Source organism: Metarhizium album (assembly GCF_000804445.1).
Source record: "Metarhizium album ARSEF 1941 chromosome Unknown scaffold_10, whole genome shotgun sequence".
Classification (NCBI taxonomy): Eukaryota; Fungi; Ascomycota; class Sordariomycetes; order Hypocreales; family Clavicipitaceae; genus Metarhizium; species Metarhizium album.
In genome coordinates this window covers 907,557-928,138 of record NW_024467584.1, presented here as the reverse complement: position 1 = coordinate 928,138, position 20,582 = coordinate 907,557, and the positions used below count along the sequence as shown (strand labels likewise).

General features: G+C 48.8%; 7 protein-coding genes across 7 annotated transcripts; 3 read left to right on the top strand and 4 right to left on the bottom strand.

Moving 5' to 3' along the window:
- Positions 1-211: 211 nt before the first annotated feature.
- On the top strand, positions 212-2,331 carry MAM_04704 (GTP-binding family protein; the record flags this gene model as incomplete). Its single annotated transcript, XM_040823502.1, has 3 exons — positions 212-309; positions 364-1,090; positions 1,453-2,331. 3 exons carry the CDS (start codon positions 212-214, stop codon positions 2,329-2,331), a joined length of 1,704 nt encoding a protein of 567 aa, XP_040678755.1.
- Positions 2,332-4,302: 1,971 nt separating this feature from the next.
- MAM_04703 (NAD(P)-binding domain protein) lies at positions 4,303-5,413 on the bottom strand (the record flags this gene model as incomplete). The annotated part of the gene is made up of 3 exons (XM_040823501.1): positions 4,303-4,600; positions 4,704-5,097; positions 5,167-5,413. 3 exons carry the CDS (start codon positions 5,411-5,413, stop codon positions 4,303-4,305), a joined length of 939 nt encoding a protein of 312 aa, XP_040678754.1.
- Positions 5,414-5,835: 422 nt separating this feature from the next.
- MAM_04702 (Amino acid transporter, transmembrane) lies at positions 5,836-7,617 on the bottom strand (the record flags this gene model as incomplete). Its single annotated transcript, XM_040823500.1, has 1 exon — positions 5,836-7,617. The coding sequence occupies one exon, from the start codon at positions 7,615-7,617 to the stop codon at positions 5,836-5,838; it is 1,782 nt and encodes a 593-aa protein (XP_040678753.1).
- Positions 7,618-8,311: 694 nt separating this feature from the next.
- Positions 8,312-9,987, top strand: MAM_04701 (GDP-mannose transporter; the record flags this gene model as incomplete). The annotated part of the gene is made up of 5 exons (XM_040823499.1): positions 8,312-8,366; positions 8,420-8,826; positions 8,876-8,966; positions 9,042-9,422; positions 9,548-9,987. The coding sequence occupies 5 exons, from the start codon at positions 8,312-8,314 to the stop codon at positions 9,985-9,987; spliced, it is 1,374 nt and encodes a 457-aa protein (XP_040678752.1).
- Positions 9,988-11,183: 1,196 nt separating this feature from the next.
- Positions 11,184-12,594, top strand: MAM_04700 (Membrane bound O-acyl transferase, MBOAT; the record flags this gene model as incomplete). The annotated part of the gene is made up of 2 exons (XM_040823498.1): positions 11,184-12,063; positions 12,167-12,594. The coding sequence occupies 2 exons, from the start codon at positions 11,184-11,186 to the stop codon at positions 12,592-12,594; spliced, it is 1,308 nt and encodes a 435-aa protein (XP_040678751.1).
- A 458-nt stretch (positions 12,595-13,052) lies between these two features.
- MAM_04699 (serine-rich protein) lies at positions 13,053-15,687 on the bottom strand (the record flags this gene model as incomplete). Its single annotated transcript, XM_040823497.1, has 4 exons — positions 13,053-13,228; positions 13,269-13,312; positions 13,591-13,800; positions 13,871-15,687. The coding sequence occupies 4 exons, from the start codon at positions 15,685-15,687 to the stop codon at positions 13,053-13,055; spliced, it is 2,247 nt and encodes a 748-aa protein (XP_040678750.1).
- A 3,541-nt stretch (positions 15,688-19,228) lies between these two features.
- On the bottom strand, positions 19,229-20,513 carry MAM_04698 (mitochondrial outer membrane protein MMM1; the record flags this gene model as incomplete). The annotated part of the gene is made up of 2 exons (XM_040823496.1): positions 19,229-20,414; positions 20,476-20,513. The coding sequence occupies 2 exons, from the start codon at positions 20,511-20,513 to the stop codon at positions 19,229-19,231; spliced, it is 1,224 nt and encodes a 407-aa protein (XP_040678749.1).
- Positions 20,514-20,582: the final 69 nt, after the last annotated feature.

Below are 20,582 nucleotides of genomic sequence, written 5' to 3'. Positions count from 1 at the left end.
CGTCACATCGAGTTGAACAATCCAAATTCCCAAAAAAATATGGATGCATACAAGCAAGGCCGGATTATCTAGTGCCGACGTCTCCACAGCCTATCTCTAGTGGGGCAACAACTATTGGATTAGTATGGGCACGTGAGAAAGAAAAAAAAACCAAATGAGCAATCTTTTCCCGTGTTCGGATTGTATCTCCCCAGTGAAAACTTTTGGCATAATGGGAACAGGTAAAAAGGAGGTCAACAGGCGTAGTCGCCTAGGAAAAAATGGAAATGGCCTCGCAAATGTCCGTGTCAAGGGTGAGAATTTCTATCGGTAAGTGTCGTTTCTTATCTTTTCAGGTGTGTCAGCCTAACAGTTTCATTCAAGCAATGCGAAGAAAGTCAAGGCCTTGAATATGTACAAGGAGGGCAAAGCGCAGAGGAATTCTGAAGGCAAAATCACGAAATCAGCCTCTTTCCAGTCCCGAGATGTTCCAGACGCTCGAATCGAGCCTAGCCGAAAGTGGTTCACAAATACCCGTGTTGTGTCGCAGGACACCCTGAAGGCGTTCCGTGATGCCATGGCAGACAAGGCAAACGATCCATATCAGGTCCTTCTCAAATCAAATAAGCTTCCTATGAGCCTTATCCGAGATAGCCAAGACACCAATGGGATTAAGCAACACAAGGCGAAAGTGGCGGTGGAAACATCACCTTTTGCAGAGGTGTTTGGGCCCAAGGCGCAACGGAAACGGGTCAAGCTTAATGTTAGCACCCTGACAGATCTGGTTGGAGACACTGCGAAGAGCATGCACACCTACGAAGACCGCTTGGAGAAAGTTAGACTACTCAGCGGAATGTCGGGCCAGGATGAAGACGAGCGACAAGTCACGATGGCAATTGAGCCTGTTTTCGACAAAGGCCAGAGCAAACGAATCTGGAACGAGTTGTACAAAGTTATCGACTCCTCTGATGTCGTTATTCACGTACTTGATGCTCGTGATCCTGTGGGAACCCGCTGCCACAGCATCGAGAAATATCTCAAGGAAGAGGCCCCACACAAGCATTTGATTTTTGTTCTGAATAAGTGTGATCTTGTCCCTACCAGCGTCGCCGTAAGTTCTTCCACTCAAATCTTCCCGTTGTCACAACTCTGTCATCCTCGGCTTCCCAAACTGGACCGCAACCCAATGTCTTTTGTCAGGACACCTTCCTTTCTTTTTTCATGGAGGCCGTCTGTTACAGCGTTGGGATATCAATCACGCCACACTCGTCTGTCATTGACTCCTAGTTGGTGGCTTGGTGTGTGCCGTTCTGGCACTATCATGAGTTGGTTTGTGTGTTCGATGAGTTGAAATTTCCATATCCTTACTGGAAATTTGACTGGAGATTTCTTAGTGATGACACACACATTACTCATTTCAAATATAGCTCATTCGGTACTCAAAATGGAGTTCACGCACTAACTTAAGACCAGGCTGCTTGGGTTCGGAGTCTATCTAAGGAATACCCCACGTTAGCCTTCCATGCCAGCATCAAGAACTCATTTGGCAAAGGATCTCTAATTCAATTATTGAGACAATTTTCCTCCCTACACTCAGATAGGAAACAAATTTCTGTTGGGTTAATTGGAGGGCCGAACACCGGCAAGTCCTCCATTATCAATACGCTTTTAAAAAGGAAAGTATGCGCAGTGGCCCCAATACCCGGGGAGACGAAGGTTTGGCAATACGTAAGCCTGATGAAGAGAATCTACCTCATTGATTGTCCAGGTGTTGTGCCCCCTTCTAGCAACGATACTCCCACTGACCTCGTTCTACGTGGTGTTGTTCGGGTCGAAAGGGTAGAGCATCCAGAGCAGTACATTTCTACTGTGCTGGATAGGGTCAAGCGCCATCACATGGAGAAGACGTATGATCTTAAAGGGTGGACCAACGCAGTTGAACTTCTTGAGCTTATGGCAAGGAAAAGTGGTCGCCTTCTACGAGGTGGAGAGCCTGATTTAGATGGCGTTGCCAAAATGGTGTTGAACGACTTCATGAGAGGGAAAATTCCCTGGTTCACAGCTCCCCCGTCAACGGACAAAAATACCAATGGCATCATTGACCATAACGGGAAGCTTGGTGAGATGCCGAAGAAACGAGGCCTAGAGGAGGCTGACAATGGTTCCAGCTCCGATTCTGCGGAAACGGCCGCTGATGAGTCGGACATTGGGAGGGCCTACGATGGTGAAGAGGTCTTCGAGGGATTCGACAACAAAAAGGATGCTCCATCATCTAGGGGCCTAATCAGTGGTCCGTCTATTAAATCGTCTGATGCCAGCACATCAACAAACAAGCGACGCAGAAAAACTTGATTTTCGTTCTTCGTCACCCTTCTGGACTGCAGACTTGCGTGCCAGCTTCGTTGAACCAAGCTCTATATCGGAATTACCCTTTCGACATCTAGATTTGGGTACTGTGATCTGCGTAGCCCGCGGGTAGTGCCAATACATATCGCGGGTTCGAAGTAGGACAATGGATCCTGTTTTTCGTCGACATGTCCCACGCCATGGCTTGCAGTTTTGTGCATGCCTCGATTTTGGGGTGTAGATACGCCGTGCACGTCAGCAGCCGTCAGATTGTCGATGCATCGGATGGAGTGCACAGGCCAATGACACATGTCGCTTGCAATCAGATCCTGCATCTGTCTGACAGCAACATGGTCCTGTGGGAATGCTTGGCTGAGTTCGGTACAATGACGCGCCCCTGGTTAGAGTATTTCGTTCCAAGGATAACTACCTGTCGGCTTCTAAGGTCCGGCTTCATCGGTGGAATGTGACTATTATAGATATTGTGGCATTGGCTAGAGAAATAAACCCAGATCCCGTCCTGTATGTCCTCGTCTGTAGCTCGGGTTTTGGCAAAAGCTACAGCGACTCGCCTTAATGCTCACTGTCAGAGACGTTGAAATGCATGTCAACGTGTGCCAATCAGTCATTCGTGAGGCCCGCGGCTATCATTGTTTATGACAATGAGTGGCGATTTCGAGTTGTCCTGGAGTGTTCTGCCAACTGGGGATGGGGTAATATGGCGACCGAGGCAGGCAGTCACAAGCAGCTTTAACGTTCAATCAGACAGGCACCATATCCGTTGATGGAGCGCAGTCTGGCGCTACACGATGCACTAACTAGACACCACCATGTATCCACAGACCAGCTACACAATCTGCGCCGCATGGTGAGGACGGCCCCACCCAGCTTGTCGACACCCGGCCCGGCCCCGTTACCAGGCGAATTCTGACGTTACGACATCGTAGCGACAAACTTTGGACACCATCGTCAGCTACACACACCTGTAGCTCGTCGCGTGGCCAGTCAGTATAATATGGGCTCATCAGCCTCTAAAGTTGGTCGTGCTGCTCCGGCAGTAGCACGACGGTATCCATCGCGGGACCGTGGCGGCCAGGCACCAACAAATTTACAGCCTGCCGATCGTAATGCACGACAACAAGCAAGAGGCAACCGCGAAAGGCACAATGGTACGTAATGGGTTATCCCATGGGGCTGTACCACGCTGTATCCACGATAGGTCATTCATACTAACCATAGCGCATCAACATCAGCAGAAGCAGACGGAAACGGTCCCGACTTTGCACCTTCCGACTTCTCTCAACGTCTACATGAAATGGGGATGGTACAAGCGAATACGACATCCTTGCCGTGGCAAGTAGCTCAAAATAATACCCGAGACGCCGTCAGCGACACCCTGACAATGCACTATCCGCCAACCAAATGCAATACCACACTATCGGTACTGGAAGCCCGTCGATGTCTTCAACAACAGGCGAACGATGATATTGCCAAACCCGGACTGCCTGGAAGACGTCTCAAAAGATTCATCGACATGAGCACCTTGGTTGACACTATGAGTTTGCGGGACCAGGGCGTGTCATACGCAGTCATTGAGGAACGCCTTCACCTCGAACCTGGGATGGTCAGAAAACTTGGCCGCCACGGGGTTTTTTCGCGTGTTTCTAAAATCAGGTAACAAAGACAGTAAAGATGGTTTAATTTAGTGTTATGGGTCGTGCCCGGGCCCACGTCAAAACACGGCAATGCCAGTATGACTAGAAACGGATGTATAGTGAGTGACACGACATATATCATCGAACGATATACAAGCTAGAAACAGCAACACGGCAGGGCAATACTGAGCTGCGCCAGTCATATGAAGACGTGTCCGGTGTAATGATGCGGCAATCGACTACTACTATCTATCTATACTATGTCGACACAGGGCAACTCAGATTCCAGTACGGACCAGTAGTCAGAAGACTGCGTTACTCGTCACCAAGCCGCATGGCCTCCGTCGATACGAAGGTCGCTACCTGTCATGAAACTGCTAGCATCACTCAGCAAAAACACAGCTGCACCACGATACTCATGCGGCATACTCAGGCGGCTGAGCATGTTTTCTGTTGGCCATAGGGTCTTGCGCTCAGGGAAGCCGTCAAAAAGATTTTGCAGCATCTCGGTCATAATGTAGCCTGGAGAGAGCGAGTTCACCCGGATACCGTGCTGGCCCCATTCCGCCGCCAGACTCCTGCACAACTGTATGACGGCTGCCTTGGACGCATTGTACGCACTATTTATTATTCAGTCTTGTCAACGGACACTGTTCTCATCATCCGGTTCCATCTTGGAAATTTTGCACCTTGGAATTGCCACTCGGTCTAGTAATTACTTACGGTGCGTACATGCCCTTATTGGCGATGGTACCACTCATGCTTGCGACGAGGCAAATGCTGCCTGGCTTCTTGAGGCGAACCATTTGACGAGCGGCTGCCTGTGCCGTCATGAAGACGCCTGTGACATTAATCCCCAATATACGGTTGGCCACGTCGGCGGTGTGTTCCAGAGCCTGGGTCTCTTGGTTGATGCCTGCGGCAGCAATAAGCCCGTCCAGGCGACTGGACTGGTTGGTGATGTTTTCCATGATTTGGTTTAGAACTGAGACATCCCTGACATCTGCTTGATGGTAGGTTAGAAAAGTGCCAAGCTCGTCCTTTGCTCTCTTGGAGATGCTAGAGAATGTTGAACTGAGATCATTGGCAGGAGAGGGAAGTCTATCAATGGCGTGAACTAGGGGAAAGTGATTAGCAGAACCAGATAAAAAAAGTCTTTGAATTTGAAACTACTTCCATGACATACCTGTTGCGCCGGCCTCGAGCAGAGCCTCAGCCAGCACAAGTCCCAGTCCTTGAGCGCCACCGGACACAACCACTACTTTATCCCTGAGGGAAAATTCCGGCAATAAGCATGGCTTTGCACGAGAAATTACATTGCAGCTCCTCGCGGAGCTATTGAAAACCCGTCGATGGGTCGAGTGAATAGCCGAAACTGTATTATTGTTGGAGACGTTGACCAACTGCCTGAGTGCGGGGGCGGACCTAGACATTGCTTTTAATGCCATCGCGAATGTTTATCGGTCAATGATTGGAAACCCAAGTAAAGCCTCGACAAATGGCAATGAATGACCACGAGCACTCGATAGCGGCGGACATGTCAGGATGAAATCTACTACGGCCTATGAAGCAGAGCTCTCGCCATGAACTGGGAGCCTCCGCGCAGTTGTCATGAGACTACGTGGAGATATAATGCGGGGGATTTTTTTGGGGGGGAGGGGATAGTAATAAGACGCAGTACCCAGGACGGATGCGTGCATGCGAGTGGCGTATTTGGGCGGCCCGCTAATGACAGCGGTGGGCCGATCTAGGACACTCACCCAACGGTTGTGAGATTGATGACGAGGGGGTGCGACCATGTTCAGCAATTCAAGTCAAGTGCTCGAGAGTGCCGTGGGTTTAGTTACAAAGCTATCTAGCCCTGTATCCATTGAGCAGAGGTGACCGATGTTGTGTAAAGCATGGCAATCAAGCCTACGATCATGATTGTCAGATCCAAAGTCTTTGCCCACGGCGATTCCGCAACACCCCTATAATGTAGATACGCCGGGTAAATGTATACAAGTGGCACACATGCAAAACTTCCAATTAAGGCGACAAACTTGTCCAAATCACTGGCACCGACCATGCTGATGACGACACAAAGACCCATTACCAGGGTCCGAGCCGCATTCTTCTGCCACTTGATGGCAATGCTCTTCTTGCCGGTAGCCCTCTCCCCAAATAAAGACGTTTCGATGATGCGTACGGCTGGAAACAACTGAACAGGTTCGCCTGCTAGGACGGCGAGAGAGTAAAGAAATTGCACCGCATTGACTATCACTGCGTCCTGCGGAAAATTTGAAATGACCTGAATCTTCGTGTCTTCGCCGAAAGTAGCATAGCAAAGGGCACCAACCGATGTGAAAACGATTGTAATGAGCAGCATCACAAAGTAAAGAAGTCCACCGAACTGTTCCGGTTTCTTCATGCTAGACTGAATAGGCAGGATGAGACCTATACCCTCGAAAGTGAAGATGGCAGAGCCTATAGTCAATGTGAAGGCCGAAGGATTGAACAGTTGTACAGTGGGTGCCATTCCGTGTGTTGCTAAAGTCCGTATATCGAATTGCCAGATGTATACGAGGCCAACAAGAATAAAGACGTCAGCAAGCAAGGCGACAGGCCCTAACTTGGAGATTTTTCGGATTAGGGCCAGTGGTACAAGAGGTAGAAGCTGCAACGCAATCAAACTTGGTACCCCAATATCAACATGAGTTACGGCATTCAGGAACGAATATAGGTTTTCTGCAGTAAAGATCAGTCCGGTACAGACAAATCCAAGCTGAGATAACGCAATCGAGCCGAGAATTAGATTGCGGAACTTGGGACCAACAATGGACACTCCCAGTTCGCCATAGCCGCCGCCATATCTGTGCCGACAGTCAAGCAGGAGGCGAAAGCACAGGCAGTTGATCAGTGAAACAACCACCAGCGTCAAGGACGAGAAGAGAATACCGCCATTACGAAATGCTTTGGGAAGAAACATAATGCCGGTCCCAATGAAGGCTTTGAGAAGGGTGAAGAATGTCTTGACGGTGCTAGCGTCACCTTCGCGTGCCAGCCGCCTGGAGCTCCTGCGTCGTCTGAATGCAGCTGGTCGGGTAATAATGAGTGGTCGGCGTTCGTTTGGCTCGTCTATGTCATGGTCGTCAATCGCAGACTCGTCGTCCTCCGATGTGTCCTCGTCTTCTAGATCTTCGCCGGCAAAGCTGCCATATAGGTCCAAGAATTCGACAAAATTCTTCGCAAGGATGAGAGTGCCACTGAATCTCCGACGGTGCCTGCCATGATGTGCATGTTCGTCAGCCGGGCTCAAGCCAGGCGACGGCTGATGTGAGAATGTCGCAGCTCGCCGCAGTGAGTTCGCCTGGGCTTTAATCTTAAAAATGTCGCGGTGTATATCTCCACCTTGTAGTTTCAGAGACGATTCGAGGGTCTCTACCGACAAGTCACCGTGGTTGGTTGATGACGATTCGGTGATGTCGCCGGTTCTGGCATGATCAACTGGGGTTTCTTCCACACGTCCACCACTCGTGTTTACTGAGGGCTGCAACGATAAGCTCACTTCTGGGTCAGCGGAGTAGCCTTCTGGGAGAGATATGTCGAGGATAGAGCCGTGCTGTAAGCTATTCGGAGTCGCGTCATTCTCGTCCATGGCTGAGCTTGTCGGAAGGAGGAGGGAGGAGGGAGATTGAGTGATGACAGAAGAAAAAGAAAAAGGGTTTTTTATCTTTCTTTTGTCTATCCCCCTTTTTTTTGCTGCATAAAAAAAATAATAATAGAGCCTTTAAAAACTTTTTGTTATTATTTTTTTTGTTAGCTTTTCCTCAATGTCTATATTTTTTAGTAGCATCTCCCCCAGTTTATTGAAGAAAAGCCCTCAGCTATACGTTTAATTTAAAAAAAAAAAGCCTACATAGGGAGCCCAAAAACGTCTAGACTATTATTTCCTTAATTTCTCTTTTTTCTTGTAGCATCCCCCCAGTTTATTTAAAAAAAGCCCTTAGCTATACATTCAGTTCCAAAAAAAGCATCCCCCTAGTTTATTTAAAAAAAAGTCTACCTAGAGACCCTAAAAACGTCTATATTTTTTTTTTTAAAAAAAGACCTAGCTCTCTAAGAGCCCTTAAAGAAAACCAAAAAAAAAAACTATCAAGCAAGGCAAAAAGAAACATTTTTAATTGAATTCTCTCTGAAAAAAAAAAAACCTTTACAAGACCCGCAAAAGCTCCGCTTGATTTTTTTTCTGAGGCGACCGATTTGAGGACCGAATGATTCACGGATTTCTAAGTACGTTTTACGTGGAGAGCACATTTATTGCGTGGCTAGGTTAGTCATATCCATCCACCATGCAAACACCGCTAGTGTGGCGGTCGTCCTCACCTGCTACATACTATCTTGGCCGTAAGTTGTGCGTGGCATTGCTTTTTTTTACCTTAACTTGTTCACATTTGCAGACATACTTCCCTTTGATATCGACATATCTAAATATCCAAGTTCCGAGCCGTTATCCTACGAGGAGGATCAAGGCGCCTTTATTGTCGAGATGGATGACAAGAAGAACGAGGATTTCGTTGTGCAAGTATCCGATGAAGGCTTCGATGGAGATGAAAAGGTAGCTTTGAGGGCCAAGGCCGCTATATCAAAACCTCGTGAACAAAACGAAATCAATCAGTCGTTGTCAAAGTTGGACAACAGTCCTTTGCTCTCGGTCGTGGCATATTGCTTCTCTTCTATCAGCATGACTGTTGTAAACAAGTATGTGGTATCAGGAGCGTTTTGGAACCTGAACTTCTTTTATCTTGCCATCCAGGTACCTATTGTCGCCACCCTTTTGCTTTTCTCGACAAACTGTCTCTACAAGGTTTGGGGGAAAAGCCCGAGATATTATATGGAGTACTAACAACGTATAGGCGGTTGTCTGTATCGCAGCTATTTCGGCCTGCAAGTCTTTTGGTCTTATTCGAAATCTCGCATCCTTCGACAAGAACCGGGCTAGAAAGTGTTGGTGATTTCGTCCTTCTAATATCCGTCGGGTTGGCTACGTCTATGAGACTGATACACTAGTTTGATGAGCAGGGTTTCCGATCTCGCTTCTGCTCGTCGGGATGATCTATACTAGCACCAAAGCCTTGCAGTTTCTTTCGGTTCCGGTGTATACGATATTCAAGAATTTGACTATCATTGTCATCGCCTATGGCGAAGTTTTGTGGTTTGGCGGCAGCGTGACACCGCTTGCCCTGCTATCGTTCGGGCTTATGGTTCTCAGTTCCGTGGTAGCTGCTTGGGCAGATATTCAAAGTGCAATCGCTGGGGACTTTGGATTTACCGACGCCTCAGCAGCCATATCTACTCTGAACGCCGGGTACGCATGGATGGGGCTGAATGTCTTTTGCACCGCATCGTATGTTCTGGGTATGCGCAAAGTGATCAAGAAGATGAACTTTAAAGACTGGGATAGTAAGTGTCTCCCTCTTCCCTTAGAGGCTGGCGGCCTGAGGACGGAGGACGGAGGACAAAGAGTTGATCCAGCAAATTCAATCACAAAAAAAAGGAAGAAGCAAACTGACAATTGTCGAAAAAAGCTATGTACTACAATAACTTGTTGACGATTCCCGTCCTCTTCATATGTTCGCTGCTGGCAGAAGATTGGTCGGGCACTAACTTCGCCAAAAACTTCCCTGACGAGTCGCGTAACCGGATAATTATCGGCATGGTTTACTCTGGATTAGCGGCAATATTTATTTCGTACTGCTCTGCGTGGTGCATTCGAATCACATCCTCCACTACTTACTCCATGGTGGGAGCCCTCAACAAGCTGCCTATTGCCATCAGTGGGTTAGTCTTCTTTGCGGCCCCAGTCACATTCGGTAGTGTATCGGCCATTGCCATTGGATTCGTCAGTGGCATCGTCTATGCGTGGGCTAGAGTGCGGCAATCAAGCGATGCAAAAGACTCCCTACCAATTAGCCGGCCACCCATCAGCGCCAGTTCCCAGAGCAGCCGCGACGCGGCAAATTCTTAACATTGCAGTTTGGATTTCTCAGCCTGTGCGTACGTTCAGTAGAGTTGGGAGCGAGGGATAATTATTCTTCTGTACAATACAATGTATTTTTTGATGCTAGTTTGGATTGAATGTTTGTTTGTTTGGCCGTATTATAAATGCGGTCCCTCATCTGGCATCCTTGTGAGATCGTTTTGGGAAATTGGAAGCACATCGGACGTCATTCTACGTTAAGAGGATGTCCGTCATCTTTATGTTACGACGTCGATATGTACGCTGTTTTTTGGGGACCGGGTTTTACTTACCAAGTAGGTACGGTACTCCGTACGCAAAGGGTTTGAATCCCATCTCACTTAGTACCTAGGTACTTAAGTAGTCTGCGAGTGGGTATAAAAAGCCCTTGACACTGTGCTACTACCCAAAAAAAAAGAGACCCCACCCACACACAGCTTGAGTGCTCCAATGTCATTCTTCTGCCCTTTGTGGTATTAGGTTGCCCACCTTGTTCCTTCCAACATACGTCTTTTGACCTCGCTCGTCAGAGTCTTTGTGGATCGCACGTTACGAGCTGGTTCAATATTTCGCTGCTGAGTGCTGATTTCTGAGAGATTGCCTTGCGCGATGTGTCATTGAAGAAGTCCAAGGAAATCTCCCTCTCTAATTCAGTGTCAACTTGTTGTACCAGCGTGTTTGGACAGGATGTTACACTTTATACATCATCGTACGCTCTCCGCAATATCATATCGTTCACTGATCCCTTATACTGATTCAAAAATACGCTGTCAGCCTTTGAAGTGGCTTCAAAGAATCTCGGAGCATCGCCAGACGAACGTGAGCCATCTTCCCACCGCCACCGTCGCCACACCAGAGTCTTTTCCTGACCCTAATTCGGAGCAGTTAAACTCATATTTTCCTTCATAATTTCGTATCCTCTGGCGGGACTCCTCAAGCGTGTTCCTGATGCAATGCCGTATCGCAAGAATTTGTTCATAATAGGGTAGTATTTTGGCCGCTGTTTGCGTCTGATGCTCTCCAAACTCGACTGATCCGCTGAACTAATGTTCTTACGTTCCAGGACGTCAATTTTTTATTTGGTAGGCCTCTTCAATCTTTGGCATGGCCTAACAACCTTAGCTTTGAGTGCAGGCTGTGTGTATCTCATTGCCAAATACTTGAAGAAAAGCCATTACATGCCATGGGTTGGCTTCATGTTCGTCATGGGCCACATGTCGATCAGTCATATCCGACGCCAAGCCGCGGATAGCCCTTCTACGGTTGACATCACCGGCGCGCAAATGGTCTTGGTGATGAAATTGAGCGCCTTCTGCTGGAATGTTGCTGATGGCCAGCTCCCCGACGAACTTTTATCGGACTGTCAGAAAGATCGAGCACTGCGGGAGCTCCCAAGCATCCTAGACTACGCAGGATACATTTTATTCTTCCCCTCCCTCTTCGCTGGGCCAGCCTTTGATTATGTTGACTATCGGCGATGGATCGACACGTCGATGTTTGATATGCCGCCCAATCTCGACCCGTCGAAGAAGCCTCCTTCTAGAAAGAAAAGAAGAATTCCCCGCAGCGGCACTCCGGCCACCTTCAAGGCTCTGCTCGGACTCTTATGGCTTAGCTTGTTCGTTGTTTTGTCTGCGAGCTATGGCCATGAGCAGCTGCTTGTGGACACTTATATGCATCATGCTCTCTGGCGCCGAATTTGGATCATGTACATGGTCAACTTGGTAACTAGGTTGAAATACTATGGAGTTTGGACGTTGACTGAAGGTTCCTGTATTCTTGCTGGACTAGGATATAATGGAGTTGATCCTGTTACTGGCAAGGTGTTCTGGAATCGTCTGCAAAACGTTGATCCTTGGACAGTTGAGACCGCACAAAATCCTCGGGGCTATTTAGCTGGGTGGAATATGAACACAAATAGCTGGCTCCGGAATTACGTGTATCTTCGGGTCACGCCCAGGGGGCAGAAGCCTGGATTTCGGGCTAGCATGATGACATTTGTGACCAGTGCTTTTTGGCATGGATTTTATCCCGGTTACTACTTAACCTTTGTCCTTGCCAGCCTCATTCAAACAGCTGCTAAGAGTAAGTGACCACGGTACCCATGCCAGGCAATTCTTATTTGAGCTAGATGGCCTCTGCCTCCCCGTATGAAAATCACGAAGTTCGGTACTAAAATATGCAACAGATTTCCGACGCCTAGTCCGCCCGTTCTTCCTTGATGCCATTACCGGTGGTCCGTCTCCGAAGAAGAAGTACTACGATGCCGCCAGCTTTATTGTAACGCAGCTCACTTTTTCATTTGCAACGACGCCGTTCATCGTTCTCAATTTCGCAGATTCTTACCGCGCGTGGTCTCGTGTTTACTTCTACGGCGCGGTCTGGACTATAACATGCCTCATATTTTTCGCCTCGCCAGGCAAGACGGTATTGAAAGAAAGGCTAGAGAAGCGCCAGGGTAGGGCAAGTGCGAAATTATCTCGATCACTCAGTAACGATAGTCTTACCGGCAAAGAACCCATCCTGGGAATATCGAAAGATCCTGAGCGTGATGTCACAGAGGCTGTGGCAGAATTTAGGGCCGAGGTGGAAGCACGACAGAAGAAGGCATCTTAATATTTTGTACGGACGTCCATACATGACAACTTAGAATTGGCTCTAACACGAGCTTATTTTTTCTATTGTACATTCTGTTTCGTGCAAATAAGAAAAGCTTACGTGAACTGCGTGAGCTGCGTGAGCGTCCCCGGCGTATCTATTCTTCGTTTCCATCCTCTGTGTTACTCCAAAGACGTTACACCATGGTCGTCGGTTGAGTGTCGCGTTAAAATCATGCAAGTCATATCCTGTACAAGGCGTATCCTCCGCTCATCGTTCAAAAATCCAAATTCGTAATACATAAGTACCTAGCCCAGGAAAAGAGGTCATCGGGATAGGCAGACAAGAAATCAATAAAGTGGTATAGAGACGGTATGTGTGCCCGGAAATGAGAAAACTACGCCACGAATCCAGGAAGGACTCAGAGAAAGTCGAGTACACGCGTGGCAGCAGAGCTAATGGCGAGCTAGCCGCTACTAGGACTTCCGCTGTCGTTGTTGTGTACTGGCAACGATGAGGGCAACGACAGCTCCAACCAACAGTAGGCCGATGACGGACATATATCGATTGAAGTTCCTCCACCATTTGACCTTGCTGTAGCAGTTGGCGCTGTCTTGGCCCGGTTCGGAACCATTTTCCCCCTGCTCCAAGTCTAGATGACCCGTGCCACGATTTTTACCCTTCATACCAACCTCGGTTATTGGTGGTAGGGGAAGAAACGATGCAATCATCCAAGCTGGAACCAAGGTTAGCCGTGATTTAACCACTTAAAGGACGAGACTATTCCTACTGAAAGGACAAACAAAACCCAAGATGAACAGTACTACTTGAATGTTACTCCGTCGGAAATTGTGTGCTTCTTTAATCCAAACTGTAGATGGTGGTCGCCAGAGGCTGTATCTTGGTGATCTTCTGTCCCGCCTCAAATGTGGCGACCAAATGCTAGATGTCTTCTGCTTAATAGGGTAGGCTATATTAAACGGAGGATTAAGCAAAAACCCGTCCGATACTGACCGTGATGCTGACTGAGCTTCACATGACGCCGGAGGCAATGGAGGAGATGCAGGCTGATGAGGGAGTCGGGTCACCGGCTTGAAGCGTTCTGCGCTTGGAGAGCGGCTGAGAAATGGGCTATTGCGTACACTGGCGCTGAATTCTGAACGTAGGGAATCCGATGAGTGTTGTATAGTCAGAAGACGACGCTCACCGCTACCGTAATAGAGCCTGCCATACGTTAGCGGATCAATGAGGGCCAAACCAGGGCAGAAACCTGGCTTCCGCAATGCCGACTAACCTTGCCCAAGCAGGTATATAAGAATGACTGAAACTATTGCTTCGAGAACCACCAGAAGAACGAAGATTCCACTCGGAGGGAAAATTCGGCAGGTAGCTGTGAAGCCTTGTTCGAGATGGGCGTCGCTGAAGCTCTTCCAGTTCAGCAAGCCCGTCTCCGTGCTCGTCTTGGTTTCGGATTAGTCGCAAGCTGCTACTATTGACATCCCGATTCAAGACCCTATAACTAGCAGGATGCGGAAGATCCACGCGTGTTTCAACATTAAGTTGGCCATCTCTGCGTGGCAGACCTGGCGTACTTGGGTCGAGGGAATAGCTATTGGAGCGGTGGTCGCCAGCCGTGGTGTGAGACAATGTCAATGACGGCACGGCACTCCCCCTATCGCTCTCAGATAGCACAGGAGATAGAGTGGTAAACCATTGATGATTGTGCACTAAGTTCAGGTGGCGATTGGCAGGTTTGATAGAACTATTCCGTCGAGTTGAGATATTCCGGAAACCACCGCCGTGCGGTGTAATCACAGAACTGCCAGCGAACAATGAAAGAGCGGCTTCTTCAACGAAAGCACTAGAGATTGAGGTGAGAGATACCGATCGAACAGAGTCTCTGGACTCCTGACGACATATAGTAACCTGATCAGAGAAGGATCGTTTCTTGGGTCTCAGCGGTGCCACGACTAGACTTTCTCTTGAATACTCCGTCTTCAACACTGAACTGGAGGACACCGCCGCCCGGGGGGGTGACGAAAATTCTTCGTGTAATACGTAATTTCCGTCGCTGTCTACAGTATCTGAACGTGAGCGGTTTCTCAGAGATTCTTCAGAACAGGATTCGCCGATGATATCGAAATTACAGTTGCTTGATGAAAGATTCGTGTAATTTACGTTCCAGTCGTCAGCTGCCTCAATACGTCGGCCTGTGCCGCCACAGGGTGACTCGCTGACAAACGTCTTGTAATTGGACCTCTCTGACAACGTGGAGATTGACTCTGAAGAAAGTGAAGACTTTTTCAAAGCCAAGATGCCCGGCCGCACAAAACCGCTGGCTTCTGTATGTGACTCGGCAAACTCTGCTTGCAGATTTCGTCCTGCTGAGAGCGAAGAAGACATGGACAACGCGTTGGACTTGCTGCCTTCCTCACTGTTTGGGACTTTTCGCACACCCCCAACCAGAGCATATTCCCGGGTTGAGGCAAGGGCAATGCTGGCAGGTAATAGCGTTGAGCAAGACGAGGATGGCGGTCGAGGAAGTTCTTGAGTAAGAGGAGAGCTTGGTTGATCGTCAACGAAAGTTTCGGAAACCGTCCTATCCGCCGACGAGCTTGGGGCTGTAGATGACCGGCGGGGAGATCGCAGCCCCTCGGTCGTGGAGACGGAAGAACAGGATTGCGGTATAAGAGAGAAGGTTTTGTCAGAATTAACAGCAATGATCCTTCTAGGAGAGCGATGGGACGGCGAAGGAGATGCTATAGACCAGTTCTCAACCTGATCAGCTTGATCAATTGAATCGGTGGTTTCGATTGCGAAGTCCATGAGCGGTTCATGAGCAGTCGAGTCCCGATGTTGGGATTCAGCTAACAAGCCTGAACTACCACCAATATCATGCTTCGGCTGATTTTCTTCGTCCTGATAGGAAGCCAGAGGAGGCTGCTTGGGCGAGCGTTCGGCATAGGACACCGAACGAGAGGGTGTCGAGACATCCGAGCCGATCTTTGGCGGACTGTAAGGCACAACACGGATCTGCAATCGGGGAGAGTCGACGGCCGTTGGCTGATTTCCAAACCTCCCGTTCCGTGAAATGGGCCGGAGCCTCGCCATGCTAAGTACTAGAGGCCGTTTCCCCCAAGGTAATCCGATCCCATACCTACAACTCCAGTGACTAAGATGGGCGGAGGCAGAGACGTTTTTGGTGTTCAACAAAAGGACAATCCGGAAAAGGCTGTAACCAAACGAGCGAATATGTTCACACACAGAGGGACTCGATCGTCTTCAACGCTATCGGCAGTCAAGTGGAGATCACGTTAACGGCGATTTCAAAGTTCGAGTTGATGATGATTTGATCCAAGTGCTGTGTAGTTCGACATTAGGTCAATGGGCCTAGAGTCTTTAATTCTCGGGTATGCAATGTCCTCGTATGTGTGGCGATATGACCAAAAGAACTTTGGGCAGAGAGAACGATTAGACGGGACCATAAAGACCAGGTTTATTACCGAAGAGTTGTTGGTAACTAGAAAATAAATAAATAAAAAATAATGTTGATAATAATGACAATAATAATAATAATCCGGGAGTGCGGCTGGCACAAATGAACGTACGAAACGAAAGACGTTGGGTATAGGAAAGACGACGAAGGAGCGTCAGATCAAGGGCTAACGAAACTGAGCTTAAAACGGAGAAAGAGAAAGAAAGTCGACAGCTCGGCGCGAGAGAAGGTCGGTTAAGTGGATAGTTACCTAAGTACATCAACTGGTTTGGTGCAAAGCAGGCCAATTGGTTGCAAATGCGACGACACGATAGTGTCTCCCCATCAGCGTGCAGTTGCATGTCGGATCGCGTCTCAGCGCCAACATCCTACAGCTCACATTTCAACGGTACGGTTAACGGCCACCCTTGTCCTGGGTTCTGAATGGAGAACGTAACCAGACCAGACGTCAGTCCAAAGTCAATTTTCTTTCCCTGCCTGGGGTTAAACGCTGACCGCCACAAGGAAGAACAGACAAAATGGGCCAGACTAACAAGCCGTGGCGGGTCTGCTGCAAGCTTCGTGAAGCCGTTTGTGAATGATCGAAGTGCGTAAGTGGGTGTAGTTTAATGACCTCATGCAAGACGCCCCGTCCTGCAGAGCCGCCAGGAGACGGCTGCATGAGGAAATTGCGTTCTGACGTGGACACAACCGTCAAAATGAACCCAATGAGTACTCCGTACTTGATTATGCTGTGGGGTACTGAGTCCGTTCTCGTTGAGCTCTATACTCTATATCGAGTCAACGTCGGGGACGCCCAGAAGCACGCCCCTTTCATTCATTCTTTCCCTTATTTTTTCCGGTCTGGAAGATGAATACGGAGCAACTGCTCGTATTCATTCAGCAAGCATCACCTGAAAAACCTCGCCGTGTGCTTTGTGAACGGGATATCTCTGCTGATGACATGAGGCACCTGGGGAGCAAGGGAGTACATTCATTACGTGTCACATTGTACTACTCCGTACTTAAGTAGGTAGGTACTAGGCCCCTAACGCAGCACCGCCCGCTTCTTTGCGCCGTAAATTAGTAAGAAAGGGGACACGCTAATGGGTCCGTGGCGCACCGGCAGCCCTAGTATGGTTGGTATTTTTGTTCTAGTACTCCGTACTCTATATTATCATATGCACACGGAGTACTTAAGTACATTTGAATAGCGGTACAAGCAAGTTTATACAACACGTTAAAACAGGGTTGACTGGTATGCGGGCATACCTACTTAAGTACTTACCAGGCTGTGGCTAAGACAGGGCACGCGGCGGCGCGGCCACAGCTGGACGAGAGTATTATGTACAATTCTCTGTGACCAACTGCTACGTGCCTAGGTCTAGGTATGTTCGGAGTATGTAGGAGCTGTTTGAGCTTCCAGGTCCTCCCTTCCAACACATGGCAGCAAAAACGAGGTCCATCGCAGCCCCTGCTCAATTCCACATTGTTGGCGCTCGGATCCGATCACAAATTGATGGTGCTTGCGAATCAACAGACCCACCACCTAGTGAGTACGTTCTTTGAGCCGCTAGTACACTTCAATCTCGAGCAACAAATCTCCTGTCAGACCAACGTTTCCAAATACTACACTCACACTCCAATCAGATGTTCATTAGACGCGCGCAACCAGGCACATTTCCAGAGCTGGCTTTAGACTTAGCCGCCAACACCCAGAAGCATTCACGTGTAATAGGATATGTCAAGCTTGACCTCTGGTCGAATCCGTCGCAAACATGAGCCTTCAGCCACCAAGTCTTGCTTCGAGCCAGCCCCTCCTTCGTCAGTCGCAGGCCTTCAGTCTCTTAGTGAGTTTTCCCAGTCGCAGGTGTTGTCGAGAGCAAGCTATAAGGTCTGTGTTCGAGATACTATCTCTAAGGCCTTCTCATTGCCTGCTGCTACTTGATACCGAAGCCAGTTGCACCTCGGAAAGCTGACGACAAGCCTTATGGTGGCATTTTCAAGGTTGTATACTGCCTCGTATATGTACTCCCTTTACACTTATCGGCGTCGACGAGGGCCACAGTTGGTCGGTCCAGAGACGCGCCTGAAGCAATACGTGCGAGGATCCGCTCGGTATCGTTTTCGACCGCCGTATGCTCACTCGCGACCCTCATCTTCCTCGGTAGAGTCTCATCTGCGGACCAGTTTTCATCGTGGCATGTCATGGGATACTGGCCACTGGGCGTCATAAACACGTTCAAGTCTTTACTTCTGACTACTTTGTTGTTTTCTGGGCCCCTGTATGAGTATCTACTTATTGATGGCGCATGGCAGTCATGGTTGCGATTAGAACCCTTGAGTCAGCTATGGGGAGACTGGGCCATGTGGAGGAACATGGTAGCCGTATGATTTCTACGTCCACCAACGTTTGCATTCGACACGTGGCAGAGACTTACACACATAAGCAGGGTCCCATTACTGAGGAATGCCTTTTCCGCTCCGCCACCGTGCCTCTACTCTTGGTAGCTGGTTGTAGCATCAAGCGCATCATATTACTTTCGCCGCTCGTCTTTGGGCTTGCGCACCTCCACCACTTCTACGAGTTCCGCATCACGCATCCTGAAACGCCTCTTGTCGCCGCAATTGCCCGCTCCGTTCTCCAGCTGTCATACACCAGTGCATTTGGGGCCTATGCTACATTTCTCTTCCTGCGTACCGGATCCCTGCTGTCTGTCGTTGCTGTCCATATTCTATGTAACTCGATGGGCCTTCCTCGTGTTTGGGGTATTTTGGAGCCCTATTGGCTTCCAGATAATGAGCTCTCCCAACCCAGCAACGTGTTGAAGTGGACAGTCCCATATTACGTGTTGCTTATAGGGGGCTTCACTTTGTGGTGGCAAAATATTTCTTCATTAACAATTTCGAAAATGGCTCTCGCCACGATTTAGAGGCAATGTACCAAAGCCTGCTGAATTGCTGATGGAGCCCAACCGACGAAGCCATACCGTTTGTTCAGGCAACTACCTTTTGTACCACAACCTTGAGCATTGGTATGCGCCACATGCGATGATCTACGATGATGGTAGGTGATATGCTTTAGGGAGGGTTCTTTATGGAACAAAATTTCTTGGACATTTTTCAACATCAGCCGCCGGGCTATAATCTAACCTCTGTACACGTAATACAGAAACGCTAGGTGCTGTGCGACGCACCCGATATATCAAGCATGTCGGTATCTCTTGCAAAGTTGCGCTGTCTCAGCGATGCCATGTCCCATTCTCTGGCCTCCACAGGCGTTTCTTTCCGCCATGACATCTCGTCTCGAACATCACGACCAATCTCTTTCCCTTTAGACCGACCGACCGACAAGCCTCCGTCCACAACTGCATCGTCAGGTCCTCGAGTGTTCTTTTTCCTTGGCCACATGCTTGGGAGCGCTATCTCTTGGAAGCGGGGTTCCACTGCACGCTCATCAAACCACCTGTGCAACCGAGCTTCGACTAGCTGGGCAATCTTAGGTACATCTTGTAATCTCGACCTGCTTCCAAGCAAGCTGCGGATGGAAAAATCCAATCGGTAGTCATCTAGAAAACTAAAGGTCATCATTGTCGGTGTCGATTGTGACGGATTGCTAGGAATAAAAGAAATGGATAGAGTCCCGCTAAATCGAACAACGGAGACGGCTAGCGCAACAGGGAGGACAGCAGATAACTTCTTGGGGTAGTTGAGAAGAAGTTTCGTTTCGACAGCAAGAGTAAGCATGTCACTCAGATCAACGTCCATGCGAGCTTGAAGTCTCGTTCCGTCTCGTGCAGCAGCTGTAGCGTCAAATTTGATGCCATTCCCTAAAGTAAGGCCGTCTTCATCTATGGGAATAATCCGACAGTTGCTGAAAATGGGAAAATCCTCGCCCAAACTCAATTCAGTGACACGAATGTCATCTATGAGGTCAGGCCGAGACGCGCCGTTTAATGCTTTGGTTAGTGAATTGAGAATAGCGTCATCGTGCTGTGCGTCGCTTCGAAATTGAGCGATTGTCTGGGCAATGAGTACATTGAACCAATCGAGACTTTCTGGCTGGTGGCTGTCGACGTTGTAGTAAGTTTTGCTCAGTATAGATCCTATGGTAAGCGCTGGTGGGTTCCGTAGTACGCTGGATTTCTTGCGCTTCAAATGTTGGCTCTGCCTTTGGCTAGGACTGCGCAAACTGAGAAGGGATTGTTTGTGAGCGAGCGTTCTGGATCGCCGTTCAGTGGCACGTAGTGACGCCGATACATCAGATGAAGGTGGATCGCCGAATATGAAGAATTTAATAAATGCAGCCAGTATCAGAACTACAGACAGCTGCCCGACGACGAGTCCCTGTGTGAATGAAAGCCTGACATGAAGTATTCAGTTGATTCCCTTGGACAGTGTTGCAGAGCGAGGTTCGCGCTTACGTCGGTTCTGACCTCAGTGGGCATTCATCTAGAGCCATGTCTCCAAGATGCTGACTGATGCGCCGCTACTGGCAGGTTGAATTGTGACGAAAAAAGAAGGACTGCGG